This window comes from Anser brachyrhynchus, assembly GCF_964034855.1.
Source record: "Anser brachyrhynchus genome assembly, chromosome: Z".
Classification (NCBI taxonomy): domain Eukaryota; kingdom Metazoa; phylum Chordata; class Aves; order Anseriformes; family Anatidae; genus Anser; species Anser brachyrhynchus.
Window position 1 is genome coordinate 71739118 of NC_137697.1, and position 23384 is coordinate 71762501.

At 40.3% G+C, this 23384-nt stretch overlaps 1 protein-coding gene and 1 long non-coding RNA gene across 6 annotated transcripts; one reads left to right on the forward strand and one right to left on the reverse strand.

Annotated features, from left to right (window-relative positions):
* Window positions 1-402: 402 nt before the first annotated feature.
* On the reverse strand, window positions 403-8335 carry RASGRF2 (Ras protein specific guanine nucleotide releasing factor 2). Of its 5 annotated transcripts, XM_080574035.1 has the most exons (3): window positions 7170-8335; window positions 4625-4750; window positions 403-3595 (listed from the first exon to the last, which is right to left on the reverse strand). In XM_080574035.1, exons 1-3 carry the CDS (start codon window positions 8301-8303, stop codon window positions 3566-3568), a joined length of 1290 nt encoding a protein of 429 aa, XP_080430161.1. In that variant the 5' UTR covers window positions 8304-8335; the 3' UTR covers window positions 403-3565. The 5 variants fall into 5 exon arrangements, with proteins under 5 accessions (XP_080430161.1, XP_080430160.1, XP_080430162.1 ...); XM_080574034.1 differs by having other exon boundaries at window positions 403-4750; XM_080574036.1 differs by lacking the exon at window positions 4625-4750 and having other exon boundaries at window positions 403-3429; window positions 7170-8334.
* A 6831-nt stretch (window positions 8336-15166) lies between these two features.
* On the forward strand, window positions 15167-22961 carry LOC308185643. The gene is made up of 4 exons (XR_013943533.1): window positions 15167-15301; window positions 16347-16398; window positions 18338-18434; window positions 20796-22961. It is a non-coding gene; the product is annotated as an uncharacterized lncRNA (long non-coding RNA).
* The last annotated feature ends 423 nt before the right edge of the window (window positions 22962-23384 follow it).

The following is a 23384-nucleotide window of genomic DNA, read 5'->3' on the forward strand; positions in this document are numbered from 1 at the left end:
GGAAGGAAAGGAAAGGAAAGGAAAGGAAAGGAAAGGAAAGGAAAGGAAAGGAAAGGAAAGGAAAGGAAAGGAAAGAAAGGAAAGAAAAGAAAAGAAAAGAAAAGAAAAGAAAAGAAAAGAAAAGAAAAGAAAAGAAAAGAAAAGAAAAGAAAAGAAAAGAAAAGAAAAGAAAAGAAAAGAAAAGAAAAGAAAAGAAAAGAAAAGAAAAGAAAGAAAAGAAAAGAAAAGAAAAGAAAAGAAAAGAAAAGAAAAGAAAAGAAAAGAAAAGAAAAGAAAAGAAAAGAAAGAAGAGAAAGAAAAGAAAAGAAAAGAGAAAGAAAAAGAAAAGAAAAGAAAAGAAAAGAAAAGAAAAGAAAAGAAAAGAAAAGAAAAGAAAAGAAAGAAAAGAAAAGAAAAGAAAAGAAAAGAAAAGAAAAGAAAAGAAAAGAAAAGAAAAGAAAAGAAAAGAAAGAAAAGAAAAGAAAAGAAAAGAAAAGAAAAGAAAAGAAAAGAAAAGAAAAGAAAAGAAAAGAAAAGAAAAGAAAAGAAAAGAAAAGAAAAGAAAAGAAAAGAAAAGAAAAGAAAAGAAAAGAAAAGAAAAGAAAAGAAAAGAAAAGAAAAGAAAAGAAAAGAAGAGAAATCATGGAAAATGCAATAAGGACATCGAAATGGCTGGAGTGGGTTGGGAAAACCTCTGCTTTTATATATACTGATTTTGTACCTAGAACAGAAAACCTTACAGTATTGGCAAGTCAGAAAAACTTTGGAAGCTAGATTGTAAGCATATGTTCCCAGGCATCTAGTGCAGAGGCAGTGTGTTAAAAAAAAAAATAAAAAATCCCATCCCTCCATTTTCAGCATCAGTAATGGCTGGTAGACAGAAAAATTGAAAAGAGGTACTTCATGGAATCTCATTTTCTTTCATCCAGATGAACAGGCTGATGGCAGTGTCTTCCTGAACTGTTGTCACTAACAAATCAGGGGAAGACAAAAAAAAAAAGCTATTATTGTTATTGTTGTCAATCCAGATAAAATCTAACCGCATAGCACCCCATCAGATCTACCAAACTGTACCTAAATTTGAACATCACTACTCTGGAAGCAAAGAAAGCTTAGAACATTCACACCGAAAAATGGGTTAGTGTTGCCTTAGACTCTTCAGCAGCTGCGGTATCAAACCTGCTTTGAATTGGTTGATCTAGAGAAGTGCACCACAGCTAGCAGCACGATCTGTTGCTAAGAACAGACAGAAGCTGTGGATTGATATTTTCAGATCTCGCTGTCTCCACCAGCTACATGCAGTCTACATTAATGACTTACTACTGAGCTGGGGGGGTTCTTTTTGGTGTGAACCTGCTCCATATTTATACATGCAGTTGTGGAGAATGCTGTTGCCCAGGGTGGCTGCCCTCCAGGTGAAGCCATGCTTGAAGTGACACAGTAGGACACAGACCTCACTTTCGGTGCGGGCAGAAGGTGCTGTAGTGATCGGCTCTCTGCACAGACATGGTGTGCTACCAGCTGGGTTGGACATCTCTGTCGGTAGGGATGCTGGGTGGACGCACGCGCCCAGAATCACAAATCAGGCTGCACCAAAACAAGACCTGTCCCTTCCCTCTTTGCACAAACTACTTCATAATGCAGCGTATTGCAAGTGACAAGACTGATAATTATAGTATGTGTAGCCAAAGGGAGAAACTCAGGAAGATTTTACTGCACACACACATTCTTAGGATGGAAAATCCTGAGCAAGTTGATAAAAAATGTTACTAATTATGACACTGCAATATATATGAATATAAAAAGACCATAATAATATTGTGTGATTACTACAGAAATGGAGAAGCCCTGCCTGGACCTCTTTTTCTGGTATGCAGTTAGAAATTACTATGGGTAGCATGCAACTGAGAAGCAAGCTACATTCATTGTACATCTATGTGGATGATGAAGAAAACACCAATTTTTTTTAAAAAAGTTAAAACAGGCAAATGAAGATAGGTGGAGTACAATCACAGGTTAGGGGCTGACTTGCTATTTTTATGCTCAGATTTTTTGTTTGTTTGTTTCCTCCAATTTTTGTCTTATTTTTGTTGAATTAAACAAATCAAGTGAAATGTGTACAATTCTGCTAAGAGAAACTCAGAGACAAAATGAAAAAAAAAAAAACCACTAGCATTGACTGTGAGACTGACTGAAGAATAAAATTCATGTCAAACCCTTATGAAACATTATTCTGAATAGATTTTGCGTATTCATGTTCTAAGTGTGAGCTACACTGCTGTACCTATGTAGGCTTTGGTCGCTTTGTACAGCCTTTGTAGGATGTTTAAATCTGTGAAGGTGGAACACATTCTTACACGACAAGTAGTTATGTGACATTTTTGGTCATTATGCTTTGGGATGCAGTTCTAATTTTATGTGCTTCCAGTCTTTCACTTGCTGATATGTCACCTCTTTGCTATGGGGAGTTCCCAGCATCTCCATTAATAAACCTTTGCTGAATGACGTTTGCCTTAGGACCTAGTATTTTCTCCAACAACTTAACTAAGTAGCATGATCTTCCATTACAACATGCTGCAATATTTCATGATGTTACAGTACCTCACAAAGAAGTGTTAAGAACTTCACACCGTGATTTCTCTTCGATAACACCTTGTCTCCACAAATTCTGGTCTTACTACCGTCACTTCCGATTTTCTTTTTCCCTCAAGTGTGACTGACACTCAAGGATGGAAAACAACAGTCATTCTCAAGATCCTGAGCAAAGTCACCTGGCATGGATTAAGGTAGCCAAAGAATAATATTTAACTATTGAATGGCATCGGTATTCTCCAAGTTATGTCTGTGTGGATTTAACTAACTTATAAGAGGAAGGTGTTTCAAAAGTAAACTCATTCTATCTGTAATTCGTTTCTCAGCTACATACATTCCCCACTTTTGCATAGTTAAAAATAGCTCTTTTCTTAACAGTACGCAAGACACATACATTTTCAAGAGTTACAATTAAATGTCTAAAAATGCTTAAATTTTGGCAAACGAGCAGTAAATGTAGCCATAGTATTTTATGTTCTCTTTATTTCTAAAATATGTTCACTACTAAGCAAACAGGTAAGCACTGAATTACAAAACATTTATCAAGTAGCAAAGTTCAGTCACTTCAGAGATCACAAGAGTTATACTTTTCTGTTTATTTATTTATTTACTGTCCATTGCCTTAGACCACAGAGCATGTTGTAAATTCAGTTCACAACTCTTCATGAGGAGCCAGAGGCAACCTCTTCAATGCAGCATGCCTTGAGCGGGAAGCCTTGTCAGCGACTCGTTTCTTGGTTACTCCTTGACAGCATCTCAAAGTCATTTTAAAACAATATATTTTTTGTGCTTATTATGTCCACAAACTATATTGTCTTACAATGGTCAACAAATGACAAGCGAAGAGACAGCGGTTACCTGGGAAAGTAAGTAAGAGATACCTCAAAATTATCCTTACACAGGAACCATTTACAGAATCTTTTATGAGAAGGTCTGACAGAAACACTACTCCAAATAGCGTTAACATCTTAAAACTTTCCCAATGGTCCACTTTTTAAAATAAGTCCTTCTTCTGAAGGTAGTCCTTCAAAAAAAAAAAAAAAAAAAGGAAGAATTGAAAGGGGAAAAAACATTTTTCATTCCAAGAATGCTTTTATTCAAAGCAACACCACTATTTATACTGTTAGCTATTACAAAACCGCTGCCATCTGAACAACCCAGATACTGAGGAGACAAATTCATCCATCTTTTTTGAAATTCTGAAGGAAGTTTCTAAAACATGAGCCTCTCTGCTGGACCTACACACTGGAACAATCTGACACGTTAGGTGCCTGCATGCAGGCAGTAAGGGTTATGGACTATGCTACACCTGAACCTGGTAAGCCAAAATCTTGCCAAAAAGACAACTTCACTCCTCAAGCATGTGTAAGGTCTATCAGACACAGGATACTGTGTGACACAGGTTTTTTCTTTGGCCTGATGCAGTTTAAGAGATGAACTTTTAAGTCATTGCATCTTCATCTAAAATGACCTTTAAGTGTTGTTGCTACATTTTATACACAGTAAATTAGAGGAGAGGTACAGCCAAAGCTGCTAGTGACATATGCCTTTGTTATTTCAATGAATGTGCATAAAACAGTGAGGTTTCGAACACCGTGAAACCACTATGTCCTTTATAAAATAAATACAGAGCTACAGTAAGCAGTAAAAATTCAAATAATTGGATTCTGTTAATCTGTGGGGACATGGACTTAATACTGCATTTAATTTTCCTAAGTGGGAGGAAGATTATTGTAGGAAAGATACAAAGAACAGTGTCTGCTCAAATCATAGCAAATTCACAAGCTTAAACACACTAGGACAGTTATTAGTAACTATATCCGAGCATTTTGCTATGTAAAATCTATAGTTATGAAACAAGCTAAAATACGGGTCTCCTCTGAATGCAATCAAAATAGTAATATCTATATTACACTACACATTTCCATCATTTTTAAAAAAAAAAAAAAAAACTGAACTTGCAAGGTAACAAGTGCCAGTCTCCTGTGATACACTGAAGAAAGCTTACTTTTTAGGCACTTTATTTTACTCTTGAAAGAAACAAGCCACTCACTGATATACAGCCAATCTCCTTCCAGAATTTCTGACAGAAAAACTGAAATTCATTATCATCTACACTCTCATGGTCATAAAGGAGTAGTTGTTGTTGGGAGCTGCACTTGTTTACAGTCTGTGGCTCCTGTGGGGAGAAGCATTTTAACATCAGACTTTAAGTTCTTCAAATGTAGTACTTTCATGTCATAGTTTGCTCTTTTGAAATAAAGCTTCTTCCACACAGTTGCTCTTTCAATATTTTTTTTTTTCCTGAAATTATTTTGAAATAAAATCAGAGTGGACAGCAACAGCTGCTTAGCATTTACAAAAACTCTGATAATTTTGAGGGAGATTAAAACAGTTTTTATTTTTAAATAAAAGCTCTCCCTGAAAACCACGAATATGTACAGCACGCTTAGTTCAATGCCACATTCACGGAATATCAACAGATTCATGCCCTACGCAATTTCTTAATATTAAGAAATGTACTGTACTTTTAAAGAAATTGCTTTGAAAATTTCATCCTGAAGGACGCTGAAACAAAACAGTCCACTAATATCTAGAGGTAAAAGAGAAAAAAAAATAATAATAATACATTGTCGTAACAATTTTTTAAAAGCTCTTAATATTTTAATGGAACTGACAAATCTTATGAAGGTATTTGGCATCTTCCACAAAACAGAATTGTTGTTCCTGTAACTTTAATGTTCCTTATGGCAGACTGTTGGAAGAGCTAACAGCACCAGCGTGGCTCAGCATGCAATAACTAAGCTGCTGTGCCTGTTGGGAGCCAGATACCCAAACCTGAATGTGTCTGCTGACTGAAGCACGGTCTCCTGTATACCAAAGCACAGTGTCGGCACTCTCCTCACTCAACTCCAAAAACTTCTCATCAGAGCTTTTTTCTGACATAAGTCTTGCCAAGCAATACCGAAGCAAATCAAACTAAAATGAAAAGGAGCTGTGAGCTAAGACAAACAATATTTTTTTTGCATGCGTTTTCCATAATCATCAGTTACTTAACTTAAAGACAATGCACTGTTTTTCCAAATACTCACTCTAAAGATGCCAGTGAAACTCCTGTGTAATTAATTCTTCTTACTCTCTCTCCCTTACTTGTGTAATTCCATAGTACAAATCACTCCAGCGTCTAAACTACCCAAGTAATTAACACAACAAGAGTTTATTTTTCTCTCTCTCTCTTTTGGAGAAGGTAGATCTGCTTCATGAAAAAGTGACATAAAACTTCTATTGTTTTTCATTCCATTAATGCATTTGTGTGGTTAAATCAAAGCACTATTCTTACACCACCAGCAGTTAACGTGTAACGCTGAGTTTTCATTATCATCTGATTATCTGATCTGATTAAAATAAATGTCTTCCATTATCAGACTGAAGGCTCACATTTTATTACTTTACTCCTGTAAGAATATGAGCGTGTTTTCTGAATAAAAAGGACTGATTAATTTTTAGATATTTTCTCATTCTTGTAACTGATTAGTTTTAATCACTGGGGGAGTTTCCTGAACACCTTAGCAGATGTTTCTGTCTGCATGAGTATACAAACAAGTGTGTACTTTAAAGAGTTAACATCTGCAAACTAACACTTGAAAGTTCTATTCTGCATCAAGTGAAAGGTGAATGGGGAGAAGGGTATAAAGAAATCAAGAAAACAACAGTGTTCTTCTGGCTCTTTAATAGCAGACTATTAGCCTAATAGCATTTTTAAAAATGTAAACATAGTTGATGTTTAAAGCAAAGCAAATTTCAGCTCACTCTCACGTAATTATTTTGCCTCTGCAACGCTAAATGTAATTACAAACAACACAGGCATCCATCACTATAAAAGCACTATTTAAGATTCCCAGAGAACAGATAGGAAAAGGCATTGTTTTCACACAGTTCCCTTAGTCAAGCCGTAGTTTAACAACGCTACCAATAAACAAGCGTACCGAGCCAGCGTCAAGCAGACAGGGAAATATTCGCGTTTAATTTGATCTGGGGGATCCTGGGAGCCTCGCTCACCGCCGCCCGCAGGAGCACACCTCGGAGCGGCGAGATGAGCACGGCGCCACCGCACGCGTCGCCACGGGACGGAGTTCGCTTAACCATTTATCGTCCCATTTTGGCACACAAGTTCTGAAGGGAGAGAAGCCCACGGGCACGGAGCAAGGTTCGCAGCTCTCCTGGCTCGGTTACAGTGCCCGCAGAGGGGCTGGAAGCTGCCCCGTGTCCGCGTCCCTTTCCGGCCACCACCATCAGGAGCCGCCTGGATGCCGCCCTCCCCGCAGCCCCCCGCAGCCTTCCCGCACCCTCCGGCTCCTTGCTCGGCTCCTCCAGCGCAGGGACTGTAGCCGGGACAGGCCGCCCGGGCTCCCAAAACCTCCCCGCGACGCCGCCAACCGCACATTGCTCGGGAGCCACCTCCGGCCGTGCCCTCGGGGCGCTCATCCCCGCGGCCGCTCCCGCAGCCCCGCGCCACCGCCGGGCACCGCCGGGCAGCGGCGTTCCCACCGACCCCGGGGCAGAGCCGGGGGGTGCCGGGGGGTCCCCCCGCCGCTTACCTGCTTGTCCAGCGCCGCCTCCCTGGCGCTGCCGGCGGCGGATCCCTTGGGGACGGGCGCCCGCTCGCAGCTGCATCCCTCCAGCATGTACATGCCGGCGGGCCGGGCGCTCTGCTCGCTCTCGAAGTAGAAGAGCACGTTCTGGTAGAGGGCGAACCACTTGTCGTGCCAGCGGCTGGCCTCGGCCGCCTTCTTGCTCAGGTAGCCGCGCTTGGTGCCCTCCTTGCGGGCCAGCAGCGCCAGGTACAGGGCGTGCCCCTCGTTGTACCGCACGCTCTTCTGCATGGTGGCCCGCAGCCGCCCGGCATCGGACGGGCACCCACGGGCGCACCCCGACCCCCGAGCCCCGAGCCCCGCACCCCGAGCTCCGCCCCGGCGTCGGAGCCGGGCGGCGGAGGGTGGGGGGGGGACGGGGGGAGGGAGATAAGGGGAGGGGGATGCCCCCTTCGGGGCCGCTCCGTCACGTGTGGTGAGGTGGTGGTGGTGGTGGTGGTGGCTGCGGGGGGGTCCCGGGGGGGGATGAGCCGTAATCCGCTTTAAATCCGAGCGATTTAAAGAGCAAAGTCGCCGCCGCAGCGCACGGTCCCTCCCCGCGGGGGCGGCGCGGTTGCGGAGCGGGCACCGGAGGGGGGGGGGAGGGGGAACAGGGTCCGCAGGGGGGGTCGTCGGACCCGGTGCTCGCTGCTCCCTGAGAAAACCCCTCCGCGGGGGTCCGCCCGCGGGGTCTGCCCGCTTCGTTTTGGGGTCGGAGCAGGAGCCGGGAGCCGCCCCCGACACCCGCGGCTCGCGGGGTGCACTGCTCTTAGGGGCGAGGAGGAGGCGAGAGCTGCGGGACCACCACCCCCGGGACCACCACCACCACCCCGGGGAGCCCCCACCCCTCCGGGATCCCCCCTGTTTTCCGCCCCGCAGCCCCTGGGTCTCGGCGCGCCCCGCAGGACAGCCCCCGGCCGTGCTCTCGGCGCGGCCAGACCCGGACTTGGCTCTGTGCCCCCCGCCAGGACCGAGCGGACCCTGCCCGCAAAGGACGGGCTCCGACACGGCCGGGAGGTGCCCTGCGGAAAGCGCAAGCGGTATGGAAATTTCCGCGAACTGAAGGACCCTGCCCTTAAATTTGCTGTACTGTTCAAACATCCTTTTCTGGTTCTTTCACACACGCACACACACAGCAAAAAAAAAGCATTTAAAACTCTTCCATTTAAAAACGTGTTTTTGTCTGCTGCTTTGTTAGGCTCATGCAAATAGAGAAGAAAATTGTTTTCTCTTGCTGGCCATCTGAACAAAAACGTGAAAATTGCAACAAACGGTACACCGTATCCTGCACAAAACGAGCGGGAAAACGCTGACCGTGTGATCTCCCTCTCGGCGGTTTTGATTTTAAGTGTTACTGGCACAAACCCCGGACACACGTGGAGCTCGTTCTCTGAACATACAACTGTGAAGCAGACACAGAAATTCTGCTGGAACTGACCGGTCTCTGTTGTAGCTGGTGCAATCTGAGCATAACACACGATGTCCAGGGGATTCCAGGTTTGGGACAGGGATTGAAGACCACTCAAATGACAATCATGTATGAAATAACTCATATTCATGCATCTTGACAACTGGGTTCTTACTTGGCTCTTACTATGCATCTTTAACTCAGTTTCACTCCGCTCTGTACTATCCGAGTCAGAATCAATTTGGTGTGTGAAATTTCATGAGATATCTTATTTCTTGATACAAGTAAATGGCAAGGCAGTAAAATTAAGGGGAAAATGCAGGGTGCAATTCAAAAGAGTTTTCAAATGCTTGACACTAAGTCCATAGTTTGTCTCTTCTGAAACAAATGCATCCTATGTCATGACCAAATGCTATAGTAGGAACTCATCTTTGCCAAAATAAGGTTTCAAGCTTTTGCCCCAACTTAACTCATTTTTACATTCATGTACATTTTGCATAAGTCACAGATGATGATGTCTATTCTACCACAGCAGCTAGGACATACATTAAAAAAATGATGACAGGAGGTATTTCAACTACAAAATCAAGAAATCCTTTTACTACAATTTCTTCCAGACAAGCAGGCGTTTTTCTTAAACTGAAAATGTTGAATATGTCATTGCATAGCAATCTGCAGGAATTATGAAGCATCTAATGTTCCTGTTCATTACAGTGAATGCTGATTGTGTAACCGTTAGTTTGTCTTGTCCTTTATTGTTCAAAGCTTGACTTAGTTCTCAGTGATGTTTTCTTTATCATTTGATTGTTCTTATGAAAGCACAATCTAGTTTTGTTTTAAATATCTGTTACGTATCTACACATCTATATAATACATCTAAACAAACACATGTACGTAAATATGATTTTTTAAGTTACATTATCAATAACAATAAAGGTGTGCTTTTTTTTTTTCTTTGTTCTTAAAGAAAGTCTATAACAAATTCATATGTATGAGTATGATCAAGCTGTATATGCAAACATGGATGTAGAGGAATCTGTTGATATAACTGATGTCACAGGATTCTGAAGAAAAGGAGAACACACAGATGAGCACACTGTTTTACCTTGTCTTCATTATGTCTTCCTTAAGTAACTCTTCCTTTTTGTGTATTTTCATTCCAGAGGATTAATGTATAAAACCACATCCCTGGGTGTAGTGGCGTTATACACCCCAAGGAGCTTTCTGTAAAACTGTGGTGACTGTCTGGAACATTACATCAGCAGAGATAATTTAACTCATTTTAGTCTATATTTACCTTGAAATTTTCATTGGGAAGTAATTCACTATGTGCCGCTCAAAGCTGTCATAAATACCAAAATATATAGCAATCGTTGATGCAGTTCTACCCAGAAGTGACCATGAGAGCTTGTGGGGGCAAGTCAGTGAGTTGTCACTCTTCTGAACGACAGGTGACAGGAAAATCTATTTTAGAATGTATGCAAAATGTAGGCCTCCGATCTGAGAAATAAGTTGAGATAAATTCTGCTAATGTGAGGGCAATAATAAATGCCTAAAGCAATGGAAAAGTGTTGTTACACTATCATTTTTGTCTATTTTTGCCTGTTTCTGCTGTATGTTGTTACACACTCAGAATGCGTTCTCTTCGTTTGTCACTAGGTTGTGATAGTAAATCATTATTTACCTTTACATGTTAAGTTAATCTCTCAAATACAAAATAATTTCGTAAAGCTGTTGAACAAATACTAGAATATCTCAAGGGGGAAAAAAATAGATTTTGCTAAGAATTTACTTCCATATCTCCTATTATATATTGTGTGAAAAGTAGAAATGAACCAAAATCTTTGTAATTTTACTTAAGATGACAGTTTTGCTAACATAATAGTTTATCCTTTAAGGCACAGACTAGTGGTGATCAAAAGGTATTTATAATATTCATCTGAGATTTAATTATCCCATAAAGCTGGAACCTTTTCAAACATATTATGATATACATCACTGCTGTAGTAAGTCCCAAATACCTTCAAAATAACTATATTTTCTCTTGTACAGAAAAGTCATATACCTTCGACCATTCACCTTTTAGAAGACTATAAACAGTTATGTGCTTGTTGAACCTACCTATTGATGTCATTTGAAAAAATTTGCTTTTCTTATTTTATCAAGTCATTTTGGGGGTGAGGGGAGGAGGGGGATTTTCCTAGCTAACCAACTTTAAATCACTGTGCATATCAAGTTACTCTGATTCATCCCTCACAATTACTTATTCTTTTAGCAACTGGGAGTGAATGTTTGGGGTCAGCACTGTACACATAACAATTACACAAAGCATGGGTAGTGCCTCTGATGACATTTTCACTTCCTTCCAGGGAAGAACATTTGAACCCATTTTAAGCCAAAAGAGTGTGGAAGTTCTGTGCGTAGTGGAAACATCCGGCTACGACACAGACCAGTGCTGCCCAGGTTCTTTGCAGCTCTGATTCACACGAACTGAAAGCTCTGGGAACTGCTGTATTGAAGGATAACAATGGGACTGCTCCTTTCAGCAGGAAATTTTGGCAGCCAGTAGGTATCTGCAGATCATTTACCTATATCCAGTTGAGGTCATTGTTTAATGCATGAGCCTCTTTGTGCTAAATGCTGCATAGACACGAGAAAAGGGTCTGTGTGCTGCCTATCATGATAGGCAGTGCTCTCAGAACACAACTAGCTTATTTGTTGCTGAGATTTGGGGAGAATAAAAGTGAAAAGAGATTTTAGAGGAACTTTTGAATGAAGCAATTTGGTGTCAGGAGAGGTCATTGGAGAGATCTTGCCTGTGGTCAGGGACAGTGTGGAAAAATAGGAAGGACTACCAAAGGATGTTCTACAGTTAGGCTGGAGAAAATCAAAACCAGAAAAAAGAATAAAAATAAAAATAAAAATAAAAATAAAAATAAAAATAAATAAAAATAAAAATAAAAATAAAAATAAAAATAAAAATAAAAATAAAAATAAAAATAAAAATAAAAATAAAAATAAAAATAAAAATAAAAATAAAAATAAAAATAAAAATAAAAATAAAAATAAAAAGCAAGCTGTGATCAAGGGACTCAAAAAAAAAAAAAAGGCAGTACTTAGGCAGAAGGCAAAAGCAAGTGGGTAGTGGAGGAATTCTGCCTGATTGTCAGACTGATCCTAATGAGTGTGCTGCAGAGAAAGTGCAGAGGAAACAGGAGAGGGGTAGGAAGGGCCGGGGCGTTGCAGAAGACAGCATGAGGATCCTAACTGTGGGAAGCAGGGGAAGGAGCTGCTGGAAGTGTTGGCGGAGAGAGGGCTGTGGGAAAGACAAAGTTAGGCGTGAGAGAGCATGAGAGCCATGGCTGCTGAAAGCAGGGGGCTGCTGAGAGGTGGGACTCACAGCAGAGACCCTGGGGACCAGGGTGGGAAATGGGAAGAAAAGGGACCGACACGCTGTGGAGTGGACTGCGGGTGGTAGTGGATGGTAATGTGGAAGGGCGGGGGGGTGGTCGGGTTGGTCCAATGCTGCAAATGAAGCAAGAGGATGAGATGAAGGGTAACACTGGAAGCGAAAGCGGCATCGGCAATGCTGGTGGTCCGAGTCACTGCTGAAATCACATCCGAAGGAAAAGATGCAGTTTTTGTCTTTAAGCCTGTTTTTAACCAGTTCCTTTGTTCCAAAGACAGTACAGAGTCATAAACTGGGATTAAAGCTGAAGAGCCAGCATTCAGCTTGTTGACCAAAGGTTTGATGATACAGGAACATACGTGTAGAGTTTTCCATGCTTACTTAATTAAAAGCTCCTGAAGTGCCTTACGTAGGACATGTACAACAGGCATAAACTAAGTTATAGATTTACGATGCAAAACATAGTGAAAATAATATTTCATAACTGTGTTTATGTGGCTGAAATTTTCATAGTCAAGCCTGTACTCACTTATGGGGAACGCGATTGTCAAAGCTGACTCTCAATTTTTCAAATTAGTGGCGATCGCTCCCCTTTTCCCTATTCCAAGAGCTGTGTAATGAGAATTTCACAGACCCCGTGATCAGTGCAGTACCCATACAAAGACCATTGTACTGTTGCTCACAAATAGCCAAAGCATGAAACTGTCTCGACATTCTTGGGAGATAGCTTAAATGAGTTCTTTAAATGTTCCAAAGACATTGGCATGTCATAACAGAGATTTCATAATGTTCTCCAAATGTGAGTCAGGAGAGAGTCTGATGACTGAGCTCTTGCAAGTAAAGGGTTCAGCAGACACCAGGCTATGATTACTCCAAGTTTCAAAAAGCCCTTGGTAACTGGGAAAATTACTTTAGAATTAAAAATACGTATTAGGATAAATGTTCCTTTTTTTCTTATTCAATGTGAACTGAGCATAAATGCAAATCACTTTTCGCTTTTGCTCTCTTCAATGTATTGGCATAAAAATAGGAAAATTGTGTAAAATGCTAAAGCATTCTCGTTGCTTGGGGAAAGTAAGCCCCACAGACTGGAAGAAAGATACAGTGAGCGCAGCGGGTGCCATCTGGAATAAGTAAGTAACCCTGGGAAGAATTTGTGATGTTTACAAGGCTCAATACTGATACAAAGAATCCTATCCATCTGGCATAAAGCGTGCAAGTAATCTGCCACAGGGGTGCATAATTCAATAGAAATAGGTTTGATAAACTAGAAGTAGCATTCCCCATAGTCACCTTGAAAGAAACATTTAATGTATTATGCAGCTGAGCAGCTTTCAAAAGTACAGCACCTTACTTTGCAGGTAGTCAGGCCTACATACTATAAAAATCAGTTTTATGGGAAATGGAATCTGCTGTCCTCTAAAGAGAAATCAAACATTGCAGGGCACCCACATCATCTCAAGACCATGTGAAATTTCTGAGACAATGCCTTTTTATGAGAACATTGCATTTATATTTGACACAGATGCAATATATTGAAAACCATTTTAATGAATCCATTCAGATGCAGCTGGGACTCTTACAAATGCCTGGAGAAAATGTGTGTAACAGCAAAAAAAAAAAAAATCTTAAAAGGCTGTAGGCAGAGCAGTCCTGACAACAGTGATCTGAGCCAATGTTACCACCCCACACATGATCCAGTTGCAAGCAAAGAGATATCAAGCAACAGTCTTGCTTAACAGGAACTAAGAAATTAAGCTTAACATCAGTCACTGCTTGCTTTGGAGACTTCTGGTTGGGTGGGAAATGGATGGCAGGTATCGATTTGTAATTTCTGTTAACACACAGTCCTCCTGGTCCAGATTTGTAGCGGTCTGATTCTTAGCTGATAATCTTTGTAGATGCTTGGGAGCTATGGAGTACACTTTCCAGGAAAAAAAAAAAAAAAAAAGGAGAAAAAACAGCTCAGAGGAAAGCATCATAAAAATTTTAAAAAACTAAAACAATATCCAGCTACAATTATATTCAACAGCATATCAAAAAAGCATAACTCATCTTTCAAGGTAGATTGCATTCCAAACTAGAAGTATATTAATCACACTTCAAATCAACTCATATATATTTTTAAAGTAAAATAGAAACATAATGTTTATTGTACCTATCACAAAGCCACTACTGTTTCATGCTAAAGTGAATAAAGGCCTGAATCTATACAAAATTATACTTGGTCCTTTTTAATGCAGAAATAAATCATAACTTATTTCATAATTAGTTTCCTTTTGAATGTATGAAAAAAATAATTCTATCATTTAAAAAAAGTAAATAAAATTTGTGTTCACCCATTTGTGTTACTGTTCATGTTATGTTTATCTGCCTGTTGGGGTCAGTCGTATGACTGTTCTGAATATTAAAACAATTATTTGGTTTTTTTCCAATAAATAAAACTGATCAAATACTCATGTTAGTGAGGAGGGCTGAAAGGTATATTTGTTCCAATTTGACCTTCTATTTTCTTGTATTAATAATCAAGTTAGATTTATATTATTGGAGAATATGAAGTAAGATCATTTCTTGTTTGACTTTTTTTTTAACAAGGGAAGAGGCAACATGAAAATACTTCTCCAGTTGATTTATACAGTTTCTATTTTTTGCTCTGGTATATAATTACTCTGGAGAACTACATCTAAATTTCTGACATATGTGTAGATATATAGATCAGATATAGCTATAGTATAATTGTTTTAGTCATGTATTAGGAAAGGCTTTTTAGATGATGCCTTAGAGTCTTCTTCAGGAAGACCACCAAAAGTCTGGAATTAACACATCCTTCAGATCCTTCAGATCCTGCAATATAGGTGGAGTAAGGTTATGAAACCCACACTGTTAAAGGAACATTTTCCTGATTTTAACATTTCAGAAAAAAAAAATATCCATCCTCAATTATGTTCAGTGCAAAAATTTCTAAAAATGTTACACTCCAAGAATCTGCAGAAGAAATGGGTTAGGCAAAATATACTATTCAACCATTTCAACAGCCTGGAAAATTCAGGTATTTTTGTTTTGTTTTGCAAAAGTCAAAAGGTCTTACATACTTGAAAGTTCTTCCAGAGTGCCTGAGGTCAAGTATTTGTCAAATGCTGTCCTTTCCTCCAAATGTTAACTGCCTAACTGCCTCTCACACAGAATGTTTCACGGACACCATTAAAAACCACAACCAGTCCTAGCGTAAACTGCTCAAGAATCCTCAGTTCTTCTTCCAGATGAAACTCACTTCCCTTACAGGTACCGTAGCACTTCCTTGTGCCTTAGTTTCAGTTCGATGGGAACAAATTCACTGAACTTTCTTTGTACAGCACTTTGAGGTAAGTCAGTGAAAAATCCCTGGAAGAGCTTCAGATTGCAGCTTGCCTCATTCTGCTGGATTGTGGAAGGAAAATATATCCCTTCTACTTCTCCAGGCCATCTGTACTGTTATGGCTTATGAGAAAGTTTAAGTTTTACCCCAAAGAAACAGATTCTGAGATTTTTGAGAGAAAGTTTTCTGTTATGTGTGTGTATTATATACACCTCCTTAACATGTATTGTAATTTGCTTTATTTGTTTTGTATGCATATACTTCTCTTTTAAATGTTACTACCATTGGATTTAAGGAGCATTCTAGGAAACTATCACTATTATCAGTTACTGATGTAATTATTATGTATGATTAAACTTGTTCATCGTATAAAAGTGAAAATATTTCTTCCGGAGGCTATGCCTTTCTGTTTCTGTGTTACTCATCCGTAATGCAAGCTGACAAGCGGTGTAATTGAAAGAAAGACAAATGAGAGGTCTAGATTATAGGATGCTTTCCTGGCAGACACAGGATATATTGAAATTGTTTTGATGAGGGTTTTGTTAAGTGTTTCTCAGATTGTGCTGGGTAGACTCGAAAGACGAAACAAGTCAGATTGTTTGCAGAGAGCTTGGTGTTTGTGCAGAAGGGGAGAATAACTCCAAGTTATTCTCCTCAGTCCCTCCAATAGCCACATACTGAAAGTTTTCCAATCTATTTTTTTCAGAAAAGCTTTTTAAATGCTCCTAAGTGAGGTAACTGAATAGCTCATGGAATTAGTAATGTGATACAGAGCTTTATGCCTTCGGGTCACTGGTTCATACTCAGTAAAAGACAGTAATTAGGACAAATCCTGCTCTAAGTTATAAAATTTCCACTAGAGTAAATGATTGCTCATTTATATCTGAATCATTATCTGGGATCTGATCAGCAGCCTATGTAAATGAGTGAATGTAACCTGTCTTCTTTTTTTGTCTTTTTTTTTTTTTAAAGTTCACTAACAGATACAGCTATAGGAAGAGCAAAGAGAAACAAGATAAAAGAGGTCAGTGCGCTCCATACGTCTGTTGAGTCACACTTCCTCCTATTTACAGCCATCTTCCTCTGGTGTAAAGCTCAAACAAAGGGCGAAATATCCCCTGGGGAATGCACCAAGTATTAACAGGCTTAGGACGGTGGATTTAACATCTTATTGCCATTATTTCAGCTAATTTAGTGGTCCTAGTAACATTACCTAAAAAATCAGAAGATGGAATTTTAAAAAGCAAAATGTGCTAAGCATTTTCCTGCTGATTTTTGGCCCTGACTCTGTAGGTAGTAACAAAACGAGTCCTACGTGATTAATCTACCTACATGCTTGCAGGAGCTTCAGGCAACCACCACAGCTGGACTAATTTTGTCATGTTGCAATTGCCTCTTCATCTATGGCTATGAAAATATGTTTTATAACTGTGGTAAATGGTTGACTCACATTTGGTTATGTCACATATATATATATGCAGATAGTTTTATATAAAGACTGTGGTTTTATTGTTCTATGTCACTCCGTCTTTTTTCATCAAAACTCACTTCTTCCATAACGCTTAAGAGATATTAATTGCCTAAAATTAGACTCATCAGATATGACTAAAATGGAGTTATTACATAAAAATGGATGTGAAATACTGATGAAATGTATATAATGTATATTAAAGGTACGGTTTAATTTCTCTTTGCACCATTTTTATGTTGCATGCTTTCCTGAATTACTGCTCTAACTTGAATTGAGCTGTGAGCAGTACTGTCAGCCTTACTGGGACGTACTGTATAGATTATATAAATCTATTAACATACATGCATCAGAATAACTGTTAAAATTAGAAGTACAAGCATAACTGAGAAACAGACAAGAGAAGGAGTTAGGTACAGGAGTTAGGTAGGAAAGAAGAAAACAAAAATAGGAACTACTGGCATGCTGATTTCACTTGGGCTTCCTAGTAGTATTTACTGCTGTCATTCCCTCTGCTATTTTCTTCCCAGATACAGCAATATACTTCATAAATAAAATATTCAGGAAAGATAACAAAGTCTCAAAGTGCCTGTTTATTCTGCTACCTCTAAAACACCATTTTCAGAGCTAATTTTCTTCATTGATCAAGCAAAAAGACTGCTATGCACAAATTTCCTGTAGTGCTCATCTGGCTAGAAAAACTGAGCAGAAATATGAATGTATTTGCATTATAAACAAGAGGGTTTTTTTCCCCAAACACGTTTTTCATTGTAATCAATTATATCGAAAGTTCTGGCTAAAAGCAGAATTTGTGGAAAGGATACTCATATACTAAAAACAAAAAATATGTTTTTAAAAAATGAAGTCAGTGGAGAAGTAGTATCATAATGCAGCAAAACATGTCACACATGAACAGAAGAGTTAAAACTGCTTCCTGCCTTCACATAAATGAATCAATTGGTATAGGACATCAGGCACATGCCCACAAATGTCTACAGGCTTGATAATGTCATTTTTCCTCTGTCTTGAGATGTTTGGGGTTTTGTTGTTGTTTGCTTTTTTGGTAGAAGGGGTTCATAAAGGCTCCAAAAGCCTGGAAAACAAAATCCTCTTCCAATACAGTATATTTATAGGGTTGCGTAGGAAGGCTGGACCATAGTCATCCCTGTGGGGGAAGGTAGTGGTGCTGCGTCCTTACCCACGCCGTCATCGAGGTCACCAAACCGGCACTCACTGCCCTGGTACTCCCTGTAAGTGGCACCACAACCGTCCCCTTTACAAAAGCAGCACCCTTGACAGTGTCCCCTCGGGTTCTGCACGCTGCAGGCTCACACCAGCCCTGCCACTGCATGTGCTACTTGGCCTAAAGCGTGCTGTGTGTGCAGCCCCAGACAGCGCGTGTCAATGATGCGATGCCATCTGTGACTGCTAGCCCTGACTTAAAGCTTTCAGCTTCCAGTACTCTCCTTGTCCTCCTCTCTTTGTTATCTTTCAGGAAAATCATTAACAATAATAGACCATTTGGCTCTCCCCTCAACCTCTCTGCTTCAAAGTATTGAAAGGACGTTGAAGCTGGTGCTGAAAAGACCCAGGTAACCGTTATTTCAGAAGACAGGTTTATTATTGAGGTAATGTGATAAGAGACACAAAGAGATGCATCATCAAATTCATGTCCTACAAACATGAACATCGTCTGATCTTTTTTTTTTTTCCTTAAGCAGTTCCAGACTTTTTTTCCTACTGTGACAGAAAAAGTCACTCTCTCATATTGAGAAAGGGTCTTCCAGGAAACCACTCCTCCCGAACTACTGACATCATATGACTAGATACAGTAACTGCAAATAGATAAGCTAGTACATGATGTAGGGCTACGTAATTCATTCACGTGTGTATAAAACCCCAAAAAAACACACTAACTGGGATACCATAAGCTCACAAAGCCTGGAAGGACTTAACAGACGTACCCATCCCTTCCCTGCAGACTCAAGGAAGCCAGCACCACCCTGCTGTGGTGTTTGCCTCTCCAGCTTCTGAGGTCTGCAGGACTTTTTTTTCCCAGATCCTGCACACACTCTATTCAAAGTCAGTAGCTTACCTTACCTTCAGCAGTGTTCCCCTAATGTGCAACGTGAATCTTCTTTCCCATGCTGTTGAGCACTGGTTTCTCCGTACCCTCGAGGGACGTGGAGACCCAGTGAGTCCTTCTTTGCCGATGCCTTTCACCTTCCAGCAGGCTGCCACCGCATCCTTCCTCAGTCGTCCTTCACCAGCCTAAACCTCTTTGCAGTCCCTGCTTGGCCCTGTTCCCAGACACCTCACCGCTCTCTCCTGGCCTGACTCCGGCAGGTCCATGTCCCTCTGGATGTGGTGCCCACAAGGCAACCACGCTGAGTCCTCAGGAGCTCCAAGAAGAGCAAGGGTTGGCAGCACCTGCCGTGCAGGATGCACTCATGCTTACAGAGCTTCATCCAACGCCTGCCTGTTTCACAACAGCATGGCACTGTTGACTCATATTCCGTTTGTGATTGATGACTAGCTCTGGATCTTTTTTTTTTTTTTTTTCAGCAAACTGACACCGAAACCAGGTTTGAGGACAAACTGTCACTGTAATGCTAGAAAAAAAACTTCCAGATGGTTTGGTTTCAGGGACGTGCAATTCATGCTCCTGTGGCCACACAAATGTTTGGCTATTTCAAGGGAGGGAAGAACACAGAGGAGAGCAGGACCAGGTCTCTCAGGGACACAGATATTCTTCTGGCAAAATGTTAGTGGCCTGAAATCCCACGGGTTTGCAGGTCACTTAAGATGCAATATTTTGTTTAACATAACTTCATTTAATACTTTGCTGTCTTTGAAAAGAACAGTTTTACCCTCATTTTAGCTCATTTCCTCTCCCCTGCTCCAAGTGCACATTTTTACTGCTTGTTTTGTACAGACAATAGCAATCCCACGGCTGTACAGTGAGTTGGGCCAGTTTGCTCATCTGCCTGGCAAATAAACCAGCAGTAAAACTAGCAGCAGTCCTTGCCCTGTGGCCACTCAACTGCTAGCACCAATACACATAAAGAGGTTGACCATTGCTGGGGTGGAAGGATGACAGCAACGCATCTTAGAGCATTTTAAGCCAATCTAAGTTGAAACTACACCTTTTCTGAAGTGGGAGCAGTAGATTGCTAGAGGAGACACAATTGCATTTAATTAAATGAAAATCCTCGTCTGCATAGATTGCCAGCAGAACCTCACTGGCAAATTTAAATTTTAAAACCATTGGAAGACTCAGCACTCTTTGGCCGAAAAATGTGCAGGACTGAGAGATTTGTCCTGCAATTTTAAATGTGACTTTATTGTACCTGTTCCTTTTTATCCTTGTCTTAATGGTATTTAAGTATGATTAGCTGCACTGCCTCAAGCTTCAAATGTGAACTTTTTTTTCTTCAGAAATTCCATTGACTTGAGCTCACAAAACATATATTAGGCTTAATAACTTTTTTACCAGAAGAAAGTTTTCACCTTTTTATTACCTCATTTCAGTGCTTACTTCTCCTCTAGGCCTGAGAGAAGCAAGCAGCTAAATTATAGCTAAAGTAAGTTGTGTGTTTGACTTTCTTTTATCAGTAACTTTAAAGATGACTTTGAACAGCATGTGTAATCTATATATACATGCTGTAAGTACTAACTATTGTTTAAGGGACTGTATTTACTTTTTTACTGCTTAAAATGGTATGTCTTCACGGAACTAAAGGACAATGTCCTGTGAGAGACAATTCCACAGAAACTTTGCTAAATGTCTGCAGAAGAACATACAGCATTTGCTGGTTTGTTGTTGGGTTTATTATTTATTTTATTTTATTTTATTTTATTTTATTTTATTTTATTTTATTTTATTTTATTTTATTTAAATTTTATTTTATTATTTTATTTTTTTTTATTTTATTTTAATTTTATTTTTTCAGCTACTTTTTTAGTTAGGGAGAGAAAGAGAACAGATGAAAGGGACCTGAAGAACCAGAAGGTGACAGCAGAATGGCTCGTGTGGTCTTTCCCTGGAGTGTCACTGGTGGTGCAGCGGGTGGGCAGGCGGACCAGGTGGGTGAACGCCTGCTCCCCATAACCCACCAGGGGAACAGGAGCAGTGGTCGCTGCCTCCTCCCAGCAGGACGCAGGTGATGCCAGCTGGTACCTGCTGGCAAGCCAGGGAGAGGCAGCAGCAGCTGCACACCCCAGAAGCTTTGCTTCCTCTTCCCCCTTCCCCTAAACTCACCCACAGGTTTTGAGTAAGTAGTCCGTGGCTGGGTGGCTCCTGCAATCTCCCCTGCCGAACAAAACTTTTGCATTATTGTATGTTTGTGAGTAATTGCATTTTATCCAGTCTGTGCAATACTCTTTCCTCTGCTTTCTGTTATTCTTACTGCATGCCAGCTGCATGGTGGGGATGAAAAACCTAATTTCTGACTTGCTTTATTCCTGAAGTAAGGAAAGACTTGTGTCACAGTGCTAAGTATTTGCTTCCCTAGAGATAAATGCAGAGGGAAGGGCTGTACAGAATGGAGCTACCACCAGGACTTTGTGTAACCCAAGCTGTAACTGCTTCCATGCAGACGCCTTCCCGAATTATGGTGGAAGCATCCCTAAAAACAATGACCAGTTCCCTGGGGCATGATTGAGGACAGGAGTGGGGACGCTTCTGTGCTTGGCTTGCTGAGGGCAGTTTCACACCCTCTGAGACCCCAGGGAAATGGGACAGAACAGAACCTCCCGTTACCTTCAGAGCCCAGGGTACGAACTGTCCCCAGGCCACGGCTGCAACTTCAATTTGTGAAAACCTAAGGGAGGAAGTGTTTGTACAACTTATCTGAGCCTATTTCCCAACAATAACTATTGTTCAGTCCGGCAACTTGACATAATATCATTTATTTTGTGAAAAATAAATTTAATTTGCAGCCCATAACTGTAGTGAGATATCCTGTGGTTTTATTAGCAGGAGTAGATGGTTTTTTCATTGTTTCTGAAAGAAATCAACATGATTCTATTTGCAGAATGCATTAAAAACTCATCTTGAAACCCTTGAGATGGCATTGTATCATTTGATTTCAGTTCTTAACAATTTCGGCTGAGTTAGATGATGCTGCATCTTCCATATGCTGGAAAAAAGTTAACATCCCTCTGCCCTCTGTGAACACTCCCCCTATGATCCATTAACGTCATGAAGTCTTTATGTGTCCCGCTTACACTTTGCTAACTGCTTTGAAACCGGGAGAAACACAGACTAATTTTTTCTCATTTGTGACCTTTATAATGAATATCTTCATTGTGTCTTTTGTGGAAATAATACATCTGTGGATTTTCTGAGCAAGTTAAACAAGCTGATTTGTTAATTGGGGGAATGTGGTTTTCGTGTCAGACAATCTGAGAACTAAAGCTGTGCTGAAGGAAAAATCCGGAAAAATTAAAAACCAGAAATGTCAGAATATATTTTTGCATCAGAAGTTACTCTGTGTTGTGAATGTTTATTTTCATCATTTAGTCACTACAGAAATTTTCCTCCATGAACACTGAGGACTATTTAAACGAAAAATAATCTCACCTATCTTTGCTCATACATAACTTTTCGTATGTAACTCCTTTATTCATTGTGTCTTTTCCTTATAACTGACTTTATTTGTATTTTTGAACTACTATTATGATTTTGCATAAAAAAACATTTTTTTATGGGGCTATTTGTTATTTATTTCTTAATGCAATAATTCATCACCAATATAATATAGAAATCTCACCTTTCGCAGTGAACTGTTTTTATGTCATAATATAAAATACAGTTCAAAAGGCAGACATGAGCTTTTTTTAAAAAAAAAAAAATCATCAGCATTGTCTCAAATTAATTAACAGATCCAGTAATCTCAAATGTTAGGATTATTCCAAGGAACGTTATCATAATCGAGTATGAACCAAATAGTGCAGTGGGGAAGACAACACTGAATCACATTCTCTCCTGTGAAAGCATCCCCTCACATGTAAAAAATCCACCCAGGAAGGGGGAATCTCCCGGAGCCATTAGTACCGCCCGCTGCCTTGCACCCCCATTTCTGCAGAAGATGCACCTGGCAGCAGCCCAAGCAGGCCGGCTTCCAGGGACCGGTTTTGCCTCGGCCTTTCACGCACGCCCAGGCACACACCAGTGAGTTCTGGCCAGCAGACTAGTAAACAGAAAAAAAAAAATCCAACCACTGCACAGGAAAGTAAAATCTCCTGTACGTATCAGTGAAGACAGAAGCTGTTCCTCTAAATGCATGGCCGTAGAGAGAGAGGCACGGTGGAAAGAAATGTTCCAAGTTTTTTTTATTAGACACTGTTTTGTTATTAAGCACTGGTTTGGTATTAGCGCTGGGAAGGATGGGACTGTTCTGACTGTGTCATCCTGGACAAATCCTTCTGAGCTTGCTCCTTAGTGGTTGTCCTCAGCCTTGACAAACTCAAACAAATGAAATCTGAGTGTCCTCTTCTGAATGCTGTTCTTTCCTTGGAAGCTTTGTCACACAGGACTT